The sequence below is a fragment of the Ceratotherium simum genome, chromosome 26 (genome assembly GCF_057802395.1).
Source record: "Ceratotherium simum simum isolate JZ-2026a chromosome 26, ASM5780239v1, whole genome shotgun sequence".
In the NCBI taxonomy this organism is placed as follows: domain Eukaryota; kingdom Metazoa; phylum Chordata; class Mammalia; order Perissodactyla; family Rhinocerotidae; genus Ceratotherium; species Ceratotherium simum.
In genome coordinates, this window is record NC_141925.1 from 26,400,741 (window position 1) to 26,414,958 (window position 14,218).

Here is a 14,218-nt window from a genome sequence, read left to right on the forward strand (position 1 = left end):
ATCAGCCCTGAGCTAACATCCATGCCAATCCTCCTCTTTTTGCTGAGGAAGACTGGCCCTGAGCTAACATCTGTGCCCATCTTCCTCCACTTTATGTGGGACACCGCCACAGCATGGCCTGACAAGAGGTGTGTCAGTGCGTGCCCAGGATTGGAACCTAGGCCGCCAGCAGTGGAGCGCGTGCCCTTAAGCACTACGCCACGTGGCTGGCCCCATCATTCCCCTTTTTGAAAACATCCTTGATCCCTTTTAGATTTGGGTGAGGGAATGCTCTAACAGAAGCTGTCTGGATTTCAGCCAGATACTTGAAAAACTCTTTTATGACCTATTTTTGGAAAAGTATAGAGCGGATGACAGCATTACTGAGTATGATCATAATTGGTTGAGCAAACATGTCCCAAAAATGCCAATTAAAGGTAAACTGGGAGAGGTCCCATATTGTATGCCACAGGGCTTCAGCCACAGCCCTCATCATTTTTATTGGAGATTTCAGACGAGAAAAGTAGATGAAATCCTGATCAAATGTGCAGGAGTCAGAGAACCAAGTCAACTTTCACCGGATGAATTCTACAAGGGAAAATTTTAGTTTGCACTTTTTCAGATAACTACAGATTATAGGATGAGATAGTTCCATAGTACTCATGGGGAACAAACCTCTGGAGCTTTGTTGACTTGGAGTCTTCCAACTTGGTGGCTGTCAAACATGTCAATGTGATCTCGGGGATTCAATAGTAGGACAGTAATCACTTGTGGACACCATTGGCTACTAAACCAACAGCCATTGCCCCCTCTCTTCTTCCTTAGTTATAGACCCTGATTCTGTTCAGAAGACAACAGGCTCAGTGAAGCGGGCCCTGCCCCAATCCCCAAGGGATGATTAAAGTTCAGTACAAGAACCAATAAGACAACCTCATTCCCTTTTGCCAGGCACTTGCTTTCTCAGTATCCCTTGCAGCTAAGGGTATAAAATGCAGGAAGAAAGATAAATTGAGGTAAGAACTGGTAAGTAAAAAGAAACCAGGACTTGATGATTTGGGAAATTCTCAGCCTATCTAGATTGCAAAAGATGCTAAGGTTAGGAGACTCACTGTCAGAAAACATGCTTTAGACAGAAAGCCCGGGGTCTGTTTGGACAACCTTTTGCTAGTGCCTGCAAAGGATTAAAAAGCCAGAGTGTTCTGTCATTGAGTGTTCTTTGAAGAGATCTGGCATGTGACTCATGGATCCCCTCAGAGATCTCAGCAGAGGCCAGAAATAGAGATGGGATTATCCAGGGAAGATCTATGGAGAAATATCTTGTCTAATGAAGTAAACACCTGTGACATACACAGGAGACCCGCAAAGTTCTTGAGGACATTATATCAGCAAAAACACGGCCAGCAAGGACTAAAAGGAACAGAGAGAGGAAAAAATTAAAGAAGGCTCTTAAAGTTCTCAAAATTTTGCAGGCAGGAAACAGGTTGATATGCTTATGTGTTACTCAGCTACAAACATGTGCTACTCTTCAAAAAAAGGAATGATGACTCTGAGAGTGGTGGTACAGGCCCAGAGGAGACAGCTGAAAGCCATGGAGAATTATTCCCAGGCCTTGAAACCTAATAGAGATTACTAGGTTGAATTTAAAAATTGCTTGGAACCAGTGACTCCTTTTTTCCTCCATTTTTTCCTTTTTAAATTGAAATGTCCATAACTGTTATCCTCTGCCTAAACCAGAATTGTATTTTGGGAGTAGATAATTTGTTTCTTGAGTTTATATGTGTGAACTCATTTAATCCTCACCAATCATATGAGTTTCACAGGTTCATGGATAGAGAAGAATTTTGCCCCGGGATGGATCACATCCAGAGTCTCACTCATACCTAATTTAGATGATTTAGATGATGAGATATGGGCCTTTGAGTTGATGAGATTTTTTAACTTGATGCTATAGCAGGTTGAGTCTTTGAGGGACCTTGGGATGGAGTGAATGTATTTTGCATGTGGGATGGACATGAATCTTTGAGAGCCAGAGAGCAAAATGTAGTAGGCTGAATAATGATCCCCCAAAGACATGTCATAATCCCCAGAACTTGTGAATATGTTACCTAACACGGTAAAAGGGACTTTGCAGGTGTGATTAAGTTAACTATTATGAGATGAGGAGAGTATCTTGGTTTATCCAGGTGGATCCAATGTAATCACAGGGAAGGGTCCTTATAAGAGAAAGGTTAGTCAGAAAATGGAGATATGGCAACAGAAGCAGAGGGTCAGAGTCAGAGAGAGATCTGAAGATGTTACACTGCTGGTCTTGAAGATGGAGGAAGGGGCCATAAGCCAAGGAATGTAGGTGGCCTCTAGAAACTGGAAAAGGCAAGGAAACAGATTCTCCTCTAGAGTGTCTGGAAAAAGTATGGCCCTGCTGACACTTGATTTCATCTCAGTAAAACCTATTTCAGACTTCTGACTTCATGAATTATAAGATAATGTTTATGTTGTTTTAAGCCACTAAGTTTGGGTAATTTGTTACAGCAGCAATAGGAAACCAGTGCAAGTTCACACTGAGCTTTGGTGTAAATAGCCACTGAGATTAAAAACCAAAAGTAGACAATAGGAAAAAATTAAGCCAGTTGGTAGCAGAACAGAAAGAGGCAGACATGAGGAGTAGCTCAGTCATGTACGGGCAGAGTCTGGAGAAAAGCTATACAAACTCTTGCTCTCCCTGAGCTAGGAGAGGCTCATTCCTTCTGGTCAGGTCAGACTATACATGGCCAGCTCATGGGTGGGAAGCACTGGAAGGCTGATTCTAGTTTAGTTAAGGAAGAACCTTTAACAGGATTGTCTGAAAACAAAGTTCTCACTTAACATTGGGGTGTGCCCATTGATGGAAGTGCTAGAGGAGGCACTCACAGCACCTTCTTTCTTTCCTTTATTCCAGTTCTCCCTGTGTCATATGTATGACAATCACTATTTTAATCCTATTTGCTGTTTGATGGACATAAGGCCCTCCCTCATTTCTGAGACCAGATTTTAGGCATTCTCTGGATCAGCACTTTTTTTTTTTTAAACAATGCTTTTATTTATTTATTTATTTATTTTTGTGAGGAAGATCAGCCCTGAGCTAACATCCAAAGCCGATCCTCCTCTTTTTGCTGAGGAAGACTGGCCCTGAGCTAACATCTGTGCACATCTTCCTCCACTTTATGTGGGACGCCACCACAGCATGGCCCGACAAGTGGTGCGTCGGTGCGCGCCCGGGGTCCGAACCTGGGCTGCCAGCAGCGGAGCGCGCGCACTTAACCACTACGCCACGGGGCTGGCCCCTGGATCAGCACTTCGGTCGGACTCGAATGTGCACAAGAAGCACCTCAGGAGTTTGCTAAACTGCAAATTCCGAATCAGTAAGTCAGGGTGGGACCCAGGTGAGGCTGATGTTGCTGCTCTGCAGCAACTTTGTGTAAGAAGGTTCTAGAGACCAGTGATTCTCAAACTTGAGTGCACGTCAGAATCACCCAAAGGACTTGTTAAAACAGATCGCTGGCCCCCCTCACCCCCGAATCTGATTTAGTAGGCCCTATTGGGGCCCAAAAGTTTGCATTTTTATGAGTTCCCAGATGATGATGATGATGATAATGGCCAAGAACCACACTCTGAGCGCCACTACTCTAGAAGATTCTGTCTGTGACCCATAGTTTTGACCCTTTTTGAAATTTGGGGTCGTGTCCCCACTGCTGGAGTTTTGGTTCTTTCGTTCACAAAGTCTTTTCATTGCTCCTAGAATCCCTTGGGAATGGTTATTCATTCTTCCTTGAATTTAGCTTATTTATCTTTGTTGTTAATAAAATGTAAATTTCAGACATTTCTTATCAGGATTGTGGTGAGATTTGTGTAGAAGGGTTCTCCACTGGCTTACTGCTATTGAACACTTACCATGTATCAGGCCTGGCCTCAGGCCCATTGCATACTCAGTGTAACCAACCCTCCCTTGATTGCAGCACAGGGCAGGCCCCCTCCAGGCACCACCTGTCTGTGGCCCTCACCTCATGGTTAGCACCTGGGAATTTAACTGTACATTACTCCATTGGGTGGAGGAGGCGTCTTCTTCACCTGTGTATGACGCTCACCTAGTGCCCGGCATCACACACTAGCTGGATGACTGACTTTACTACCAAATAGCTCATCCCCTTTGTGAGGGCACAGGATACACTGTAATGGTGCCTGATGGTCCAGGGACGGGAGGGCTAAGCAAGAGGAGAATGTAAGCAGAGAGAGCCTAGGGGACACTGGAAGGAAGGGGGATGGACAGGGACTGATTGGGTTAACCAAGCCCATCAGGTCACACCAGGGCTCCAAGGGGGCCAGTCCTGCCAAGATACCCAAGGCAGGAGGCCACTGTGATGGCTCGAAGGGGGTGGGGCCTGCATGGGGCAGAGGCTCTGATGAGACACAATCTCCTCCTCCCCTCCCCATCAGCAACTCTCACCATCACTGCCCAGTTCCTCCACTTCCTTCATGCCCCCACTGCCTGCTCAACAGACCCCGGAAAGCCCACAGCTGAGGGAGACAGGCTGGGCAGGAAACACATAGCAGCCTCTCCTGGACCCACTTTATTCGGGCGCGGGGTGGGGAAGGCTCTAGGCCTGCTGTGCCCGCAGCAGTGCTCGCACCTGGCCGATCTGCCAGTCGACACTGGAGCGCGCCGTGCCACCCAGGGCCGCGTACTGCTCCACGCTGTGCCCGTAGTCCCACACGCGGCTCACGTCGCCCGAGAACAGGGGGCTGGGGGGAAAGGAGGAGATGGGCCAGGGCAGCAGGGCCACCCCGGCCTCAGGAGCCGGGGCTCGCCTCCTGGGAGGCGGCAGAGGGAGGGGAGGGGCCGCACCTGATGGTCTGCAGCTCCTGCAGCGACAGCTGGTTGAGGGCGACCCCCTTGGTCTCGGCCATGAACACGGCTTTCCCGGAGGCCTCGTGGGCCTGGCGGAACGGCATCTGCGGGCGCCGGGGCGGAGGCGGCGCTGATGCCGGCTTCCTCTGCTCCCTGTTCTGCCCACACCCTCCCTGACACCCCCACCCCCGGCCTGGGGGACATCCTCCTCCCCTGGCCTCTCCGCCCCAGCCGCCCCACACTTACCCCTTTGCGGACCAGGTAGTAGGCAAGGTCAGTGGCCAGCATGTCAGGACTGAGAGCCCGCGCCATGTTCTCACGGTTAATCTGGGGGACGCAGGCCAGGGGCGCGATGGGTCCTGGGGACTCTGGGGCCTGAAGCCGCCAGCCCCAGGCACAAGGCCTACCCTTCAGCCAGGATGTCCCCTGCCTTGGGCAGATCCGCTCTTACCCACCCTGTTCTGCTTTCTCTGCTTGAGCCATCTTTTTACAAATATTGATAATTTTTAGGTGTGCTACTGGGGTTGCCTTTACTTTTTCAGAGTCCTTATCTTTAGCACACATCAGAACCACCTGGAGGGTTTATTACAAATACAAATCACTGGGCCCCTAGAGTCTCTGATTCAGTAGTCCTGGAGTGGGGCCCAAGATTGCATTTCTATCAAGTTCTCAGGTGATGCTGGTGCTGCTGGTCCTGGGACCACACTTTGAGAACCACTGCTTTAGAGACACATCCTAAACTATATGGGAATGACATGACATGATGATGGGGATTTGCTCAAAAATAACGGGGGGAGGGAGGAGGGGAGTGGGTAAAGATAGCCAAAGTAAGAATGGCCATGACTTAATTATTGCTGAAGCTGGCTTCAACTTATGAACATGCGGGTTCATTATACATTCTCCTGACTGTTTTATACTGAAATTTCCCAAAATAAATGTTTAAAAAAGAAATCTGATGGGACTCCTTGAGTCTAATCCACTTCCATTCTACTGAAGCAGCTTAAGTTTTGTCCCGTCACTGTTCCCAGGGGCAGGAACCAGCACATCCCTCCCTCCCCCTGCCCCAGGTCTTCTGGATCGCCCACCCTCGCTTCCTCACAAGATCACCCTCCTGGCACGCCCACTCCAGAGTTTAGTGGCCTGGGGAGAAGGGGAATGTCTTGCCTGCAGCGTAGAGATGACGCCAGTGGCCACTTGGAGGACGGCGCTCATGGTGTCTGACACTTCAAACACGGCTTCCTTGTCCTCCTAGGAGGCACAGGGCAAGAGGTGAGGGCCCAGCAGCCCCGCCCCCCCTGAGGCATCCCCACTGCCTTCCAATGGGACCACTCAGCACCTCGCACACCCTGCACCGAGGGAGAGGCGAGAGCTCTCAGGGCTGTCAAGGGCAGGGTGTACAGGAAGGGAGGTGGCAATTCCGTGGGCCCCTGCTTGGGCATACCAGGGCCCTGAGAACTGGTATGTGGCGTATATGCAGGTGGGTCCACCACCCCCAGCCTCACACCTGTAAGTCCTTGTTGTAGGTGCTCGGAAGTCCCTTCAGTGTCATCAGGAGCCCGGCACACTGAGGGAAGAGTGAAGCTCAGGAGGCTGGACTTCGGATCCTGTCCTGGAAGTTCTCTCAAGACCCTCCAGGTCAGCCCAGAGGTCTTGCCCCCACTCCCTGCCCTGCTCACCTGCCCAAACACTCGCCCCGCCTTGCTCCGGATCAGCTCCAGGCTGTCTGGGTTTTTCTTCTGGGGCATCAGGCTGCTTCCGGTGCTGGGAGGAGAGAGGCTGGGGCTGAAGGGGCTCCCCTGCCCCTTGGCTGGTCTGCAGGCGAGGGCAGGGCAGGTCCAGCAGCACACAGTCCAGGTCTGCCCAGGGAGTGGGGCGAGGAGGAAGGAAGCCATGCTGGTGGGTGCAGAGCTGGGGCAGGGCAGGACGCAGCCTTACCTGTAGGCGTCCGAGAGCTGCACGAAGCTGAATTCCTTGGTGCCGTAGAGGATGAGATCCTCAGCCATCCTGCTGAGATGGGTCATGCACAATGAAGCCCAGAACAGGAACTCAGCTTGTGGGAGGGAAGGGAGAGCAGGCTGTCTGGTCACCAGGCCTCTCTTCCTCCTCATTCAGCCTGGAGAAGCTCCAGGTGGACCATAAAGGGGTGCGAGGAGGCTGGAGAGGAGCCAGGGCTGGGGGACAAAGATGAGAGACAGTGCAGGGGCCTGGAGGATGAGCGGGCTGGCCCCAGGACTCACCCACAAAGTCTCGCTCACTGGTAGCATCCATGCTGTTGAGACTGATGGCCCCAAAGTTCAGTTCTGGACCAGGGAGAAAAGGGGAAGGCAGCAGGGCTGGGCTGGAGGTCAAGCAGGGGCCTCTTCTACCCAAACCAGGGGCCCAGCCACCCCCTAAGCCCCTTTTCAGGGAGGAGCAGTAGGGAGTGGCAGAGGTGGGGGGAGGTCTCTTGGACAGGTCCCAGGAGGGCAGTGGGAGCCCTGAGTCTCTCCAGCACCATGCTCCCCTCCACAGGCCTTCCCTTGCCTCTAGCCTCAGTGTCCGTAATAAACGAGGGTTTCACCCAGACCCCTGCCCTCTCTAAGTGTGTTATCTGCAGGACATGGCGAGTGCCGAGGGTGATCTCCCTGGGGAGGAAGGGCAAGGCGCCTCACCTGCTCGGAGCAGCTCCCGGTCCACACCCAGAGGATTGCCCGCAATGGCCCCGCTGCAGGGATAGGGGATTCTGAGTGACGAGGGCTCCCAGCAGGCCGGGCCTGGCACATACACACATGTACACCCAGAGCTGGGCCCTGGTTGCCAGGGCTGCGGCCCAGTCAGCGTGGGCGCCAGACACTTGTCCCCGTGCAGGGGATATGGCAGGCTATGGGCAGCTGGCTGGCCTCTCCGGAGCCTCTCTGGAGAGCTCTGGCCCTGCCCTGACATACTCACTAGCTTGGTTGTCCCCATCTTAGAGCTGGGGGTCCAGGCGGGGTCCCCCTCCCACCCATGTGGGAGGCTCTGGACAGGCAGGCCCGTTACCTGGTTTTCTGTCCCCCTGTCCTTCCTGGCTCCCCCACTTCTGTTGATCCCCAAGGGCCATGCTAACTATGTGGCAGCAACCCCCTGCCTCCCACCCTTGGAGCACTGGGGCCTCACTCACCTCCCCAGGGGCAGGACATTGATCCGCTTTTGCACCTCCAGCAGCCTCTCCGAGTCTCTGGTCAGTGCCACGGCATGGCTGTGGGAAGCCAGGGGCAGGAGGATCAGGGCAGCCTGGGACCCTCCCTTCCATCACGCCCCCTGCATCTCACCTCACTCACCTCAGGATCCAGTGGCTCCAGAGGATGGGCTGAGCCCTCTGCAGGTGTGTGTACCCCGGGAAGAGGATGTCACGTTCCCTGCGGGGGAAGAGTAGGGTCAGGGGGCCTGAGGGGCTCAAGAGGTTCAGGTGAGGCCTGCCTGTGACACCTGGGACCCTGCAGGCCTGGACCCCTCCAGGAAAGAGCAGGGCAGGCTCTACCAAGGATCTTCCTGCATGGGGGACCATGTGATCTCCTGGGGACAAACACATCATAGGGAAAAGAGACCAGAAGTGGGCAGTGTGATCCCAGGACTGGGCCAGGGCCGTGGGGCCTCCAGGGCGCGAGCTTCGTCCAGGACCCAGCAAGGTTACACCCTCAGCTTGGGCCTCTGCACCTCAGCAGCTGATCTGAGCAGGGCCAGAGCAGGGGAGGAAGACTGGGAGGCCGAATTTGCAAGCACACGAGAAGCTCCTGAGGACCCCAGAATAGTTGGGGGCACTTTAAAGTAGGCGGGGCAGAGGTGCTGTGGGTGATGGTTCTGGTTTGTTTGTTTTTAATAAACAGCTTTATTGAAATACAATTCACATACAATTCACCCATTTAAAGTATACATTTTAGTGTACAACCATCACCACATCAAGTTGAGAACATTTTCATCACCCTAAAAAAGAAACTCAGTGCTCATTAGCGTCACTTCTACTCCTCCCAGCCCCCCCGGGTGACAGTGCTTGTGCCCTTGTTTTCCCCCAGATGGTGAGGGCCCTGAAACAGGGGTCACGGGGCGTTGGGGAAGAGGAGGGGTCAACCCTGTCTCTGACACCAAATAGGGACTTCTCAGCAGCCAGGTCACGGAAGCCAAGGCTTGGGGTGATGCCGGTGGAGCAGCCTTTGGCTCTATCCTTTGCCAGCCATGCTGGGTGGGGAAGGGGGACCTGGGGCACAGGCAGGCTGAGGAGTGACTCTGGTGCCGCAGGCACAGCCAGCCCCTTTCTTCAGGCTTCAGGGCATCTGCCTAGGGCCTTAGCCTCCTGCCCATGAATCCCCAGAGTGACCTCGCCCTGCCTGCTGAGCTATGCTGGCATGGGGGGTGGGGGGTGCTGCAAAAAATGCCCCACTCCTGGCTGCTCTGCTTCACTCAGTGCAGGAGTTCTAGGACCCCCACCCCCACCCCCCATACCCCAGGGCCTGACTCTTCAACCCTCATCACCCCTGTCACCTAGGTCTGTGTTCAGGCTGCCTGTCTCAGGGGTGAGGAGATCCTGGCTACCGTCATGCCCCTCTCTGCCACTGGGGTGTCCCCAGGGGACTCACGCCTCTGCCCGGTCCACCATGGTTCTGATGAGCTCCCAGAGGAGAGCAGAGAGTGTTGAGCAGCTGTGCCGCATCCACAGCCTGAGGTCTGTGACCACCTATGGGGAGGAGGAAGTGGCACTCAGGGGATGCAGATGTATTGCTTCCCTGGGGAGCCAGGACTGCTGCTGAGCCCTAACTCCACCGCCTGGGATCCCCAAGGTTGGCAAGGCACAGGGTGGGGGCAGAGGGGCTGGTGGCACCTGGTCATTTCGACTCCGTCCTGTATGCAGCTTCCCTGCGGTTTCTCCAATGAGCTCCTGGGGGTGGAGGGTGGGGTCAGCCCAGGCAGGTCAGCCCTGAGGCCCTCCCTCCCTACCCTAGGGCCCCCTGGTCCTGCCCAAGTCTCTGCCATCTCTGCTGAGGCCTCCTGTTCTGAGGTCTCGCCTGCACTCTGCCAATGAGGAAGGGAACAGAAGGATGGTGCTTATGTTCAAAGTGGCCCAGGACGAGGCAGAGAGCAGAGGCCAGGGGCGCAGGCAGAGGTCGTACCTTCAGACGCCGCTCGTTGGCCGTGTGGATGTCCTCATCATTGGGGTTTAGTTTGAAGGTGCCCTGGGCCCACTCCTCAGCCACCTGTAGCAGATGGCATCAACCCCGGGGGTCAGGAGGGCAGGCATCGGCAGCAAGAGGGCCCTGGCCCTAGTCCCACCCTCACCTGATCACTGACTGTCCCTGTACGAGAGCTGAGTCGTGGGACTGCTCCACAGAGGGGGCCTGTGTAGCCCCCACCCCTGAGGGAGCATCTCAAGCCCAGTGCACCTTTGCCCATGAGCCATGGGGCCATGGGGACACTAAGGATGGAGAGAGACGGTGAGCACAGCACATGGTTAAAGGGCACCTCTCTAGGTGTATAATCACCACGAAGGGAAATGACCGGCTTGGGATGACACTGAAACTTGCACTCGGGGATTTGGTGGGAGCCAGGGCCAGAGGGCGGGGCCCTAGGGTGGGCCTTAGGGTGTGGGAGTACCTTGTCCAGGCCGTGGAGTATCTGGTCCATCTCAGCCTTGGTGAGGAGCCCCGCCTTCTCCAGGCCCCGGCTGTAGGCCTTGCTGCCCTGCACGTCTGCCTCCCACAGGTGCCGGTCATAAGTAATGGACGAGTTGAACTTCTCCATGATGGGGTCCACTGCACCCACAAACCGGCCACCCCACAGCTTCCCACTCTGGCCAGGAAAGCAGGAACAATTAATCTCCTCCCCACCTCGAGAACAGTACCTCTCACAAAGGGCCCTCAGGAGAGTTATCAAGTCTGATGGCAGTGGGCAGGATTATGTTCACTGGCTAGATAAGGCAACTGAGGCTCAGAGAGGGTCAGGAACTTGCCCAAAGTCACTCAGGGAGTGTCTGTGGGAACAAGGCTGGACACTGAAGTTAGGATTCTTGCCCACCATGTGACAGCACTCCAGGGAGATAGTGGCAGGGTACAAGGCACCCCTGAGACCAAAGCAGAATTTCTGGTACCTTTCTTGCCACTGACCAAGGTGAGGAGCCACTCTGGAATCCAGAGTTTGAATCCAGCTCTGATGTACCAATGATAATGCTAATAATCCTGGCTAACATATATTGCATTCTCACTGTGTGCCAGGCACCATTCTAACTGCTCGGCGTGCACCGACAGCAACCCTCTGAAGTAGGGACCGATCCTATTGCACTACAGAGAGGGGAAGCTGAGAGGCACAGAGCAGTTATGTAGCTTGCCCTCGCTGGGTGTGGGAAGCCAGGACTGTAGCCTAGCGGTCTGAAGTCAGAACCCACACCCTAAACCCCACATTCCACTGGGGCCTCTCTGCCAGCTCTGCTGTCCTGAATTTTTGCTGTAGGGACAGGCAAGGAGGCACCTAAGGGCCCCATCAGGCTCAAGTTACCTGCATCTCCCTCCCATAGCTTGGAGTGGGGCCTAAAGTTCCAACCCCTCCACTCCTTGGGAGAGCACCTCTGACATCCCTTATTACTGGCCTTCTAGGAGGTCACTAGGTGACCCTCTGCCCCCCAGGAGCCAAGGGCGGAGGGATGACGCAGACACCTCTGTTGTGAAAGAGGGCATAAGCCAGGGCATGGGACAGATGGGGCAGGGGGTGCTGAACCCCTGAGGAGCAGCCCAGGCGCCCAGAGAGCCAAGGACTGGGAGGAGAGTGTGCCGGGGTAGAGGTGGGCATGTTACTTCACTGGCATCTTTTCTGTGGAGAGGGGGTTTATAATGGCCACTGGGGACATATATCCTCCTCTGTCCCCCTGCAATGTCCCGGACCACACTGTTAGCCACCTGACTGTAGGCATGTTATATAACCTCTCTAAGCCTTAGGGTTGCCTCTCCATAAGACAGGGATAATAACAGTACCCATCTAATAGCATTCAATTAGACAAAATTTGCTAAGTACATACACAGCACAGTGCCTGGCACTCAACAAGGACTCAGTAAATTCTAGGTGTTACTAAGGAAGGGGCAGAGGACTGCTGGGGCCAGGGTGTGTCTTAGCTTGGTTCCTGTGTGCACCACAGGGGGCTGCCACCATGCTCTGGCCCCAGGCTGTGAGCTGACCCCTCAGTGCCCAATAGCCTTGGCTCCCAGAGGACTCTGCCCTGCAGATGCAGCCTCCACTCCCCTCAGCCTTTTGAGCTGGACCTGCCCCTCTGCTGCCCCACCCAGCCTAGATCTGCAGCAAAACCCCACGTGGGGCCCCGGTCCTGACCACTGGGGCCAGAGGGCTAGGGCCAGCCAGTCAGGATGGGGAGGGGCCTGGCACCGCCTCCTGCAACAGGCCCCTGGACTCCCTGTCTGGGTTGTTAGTAATAACAACAACTACTTAAGAAGCTGGGCTGCAGCCAAACCAATTAGTGCCAACCCACAGAATGGCCTGGGGCAAGCAGAGGTCACCTGGCGACCTGGTCTCCTGAAAGCAAATCACTCTGCCTTGGGGCCTAGCTCCCACGCCACTGGCAGGCTTAAAAGGACCCCAGGAGGATGTCAGAGTGAGGTGCCACCACCTGGACACTGAGGAGAGGGGGAGGCCCAGAATGAGCCCTTTGGGGCAAGGGGGCACCGGCCTTGGCTTGGGCTGGGATGAAGGAGCAACAGCCAATTTAGAATGCACAAGGGAAATGCCAGTGTTGATACTGCTAGTATCATTAGCCATTTCTTGAGAACCTACTGTTGCTTGGCCCTGTGTGAGGCATTCTACATACGCTATTACACTCTCCTATGAGGTGGGCACTGTCACCCCTACTTTACGAATGAGGAAAGAGGTTTAGGGAGGTCGAGTGACTGCTTCAGAAACCAAGCCTGTTTGGATCCAAAGTCCAGGCCCTGCCCCAGCCCTCCGCCGGGACCCAGAAGCTGGCAGAGCAAGCATTCTGATCTTGTTTATTCAGATGAACAAACTGAGGCCCAGAGAGAGGAAGTGACTTGCGAGCTAAGGAGGGCCAGAAGGGACTGGAACCCAGACCTCCTGCTTCCCAGGCCCAGGGTTCCTTCGCTGGCATCAAGCCCACAGCCCCTTTTACCTGAGGGGTTCAAAGCAATGACCTCATGATCCAGCACCTTACAGAGGGAAGCAGACAGCTATTACTATCCCCATTTGCCAGATAAATCAACTGAGGCCCAAGGATAGGAACCTGTGCCTTGGACTCCTGCCACTCAGTAGTCAGGAAGAGAACCAGGACTCCTCTGGCTCTAAGGAAGAGAGGCCAGTGAGACAGGAAGCCACCGGGCACTGGGGCCACTGTGGCACTGTCCCCTACCTCCTAGCTCTTTCCACACAGAGTCGTGTGGACTCTGCTGCACAGGTACAATTGCTACAACAGGAGAGGGGCAGGGGGTGGGGACTGAGGGGAGGACACAGGGGAAGAAGGAAGGAAGAGGTCAGGGGCCTGAATGCGTGGCCAGCACCCTTCTCACCCCACCCGGGAGCACTGTCAGGTCAGGCCAGGTCAGGGCCACCTACGCCAGCAGTGTGGGTTGGTGAGTTTGCCACACAGGCCACCTGGGGAGGGGTTGAGGGGGGAAAGCAGACGATGATGGGGACACCGGGAAGCCTGGGCAAAGATCTCTTCCGGGCTCTGGCAGGTGCGCCAGGGGGTACCCACGGCCGGGAGCCAGCGAGGACAATCGCCAGGAGGGCTGCGGCGACAGGTCTGGCACGGGGAAATCCCGGAGCAGGTCACCGCCCTGGCTGGCCCCAGGGCGCCCCTCCCCCTTGTCTGGAGTCTCGGAAGACCCCGAGGTCCCACTCACCTCTGATGCCATGTTGGTCGGTTCCTCGTCTTCCGGGAGCCTCGGTCCTCCGCGTCTGGAAGACAGGACGGGAATGACAACCTTCTGGGCCCCGGGCGGGGTCCCCCGGGCGGGTGTGCTCCGGGTTGGGGCACGGCGCTTGGCCGAGCGCAGCCCGTGGGGAGGCCGACGTGGGCAGCGCCCAGCGCGCGCGCCTCGGTCCTCGGCGTCCTCCGCTGCCCCGCGTCCCGCCCGTCCCGCTGTCGCACGCTTACCACCGCCCGGCCGCGCGGCCCGTCTCCCGCCAGCCACCCGGCGGGGCGTGTCTGGCCCGGAGAGCGTCAGCAGCGGCCCGGCCCTGCCCCCGCCTCCTGGCGGCGGCCGCACCAATCCCAGGCGGCCGGCGAGGTGGGCGTTGCCTCCGCCGTCCAACCCCGGCTCTGGGCGGGGCCGTCTCCGGCCGGGCTTCGGGCCGAGCCGCTCCCGGGCGGGAGTAGGGGACAGTGAGGGC

The 14,218-nt window shown here is 55.5% G+C and overlaps 1 protein-coding gene across 1 annotated transcript; it reads right to left on the bottom strand.

Moving 5' to 3' along the window:
- Positions 1–4,568: 4,568 nt before the first annotated feature.
- ASL (argininosuccinate lyase) lies at positions 4,569–13,907 on the bottom strand. The gene is made up of 16 exons (XM_087417395.1): positions 13,729–13,907; positions 10,466–10,660; positions 9,985–10,068; positions 9,696–9,752; positions 9,454–9,551; positions 8,161–8,238; positions 8,001–8,078; positions 7,513–7,565; positions 7,099–7,161; positions 6,797–6,911; positions 6,538–6,622; positions 6,366–6,425; positions 6,026–6,109; positions 5,108–5,188; positions 4,859–4,965; positions 4,569–4,755 (listed from the first exon to the last, which is right to left on the bottom strand). The coding sequence occupies exons 1-16, from the start codon at positions 13,738–13,740 to the stop codon at positions 4,611–4,613; spliced, it is 1,395 nt and encodes a 464-aa protein (XP_087273521.1). The 5' UTR covers positions 13,741–13,907; the 3' UTR covers positions 4,569–4,610.
- Positions 13,908–14,218: the final 311 nt, after the last annotated feature.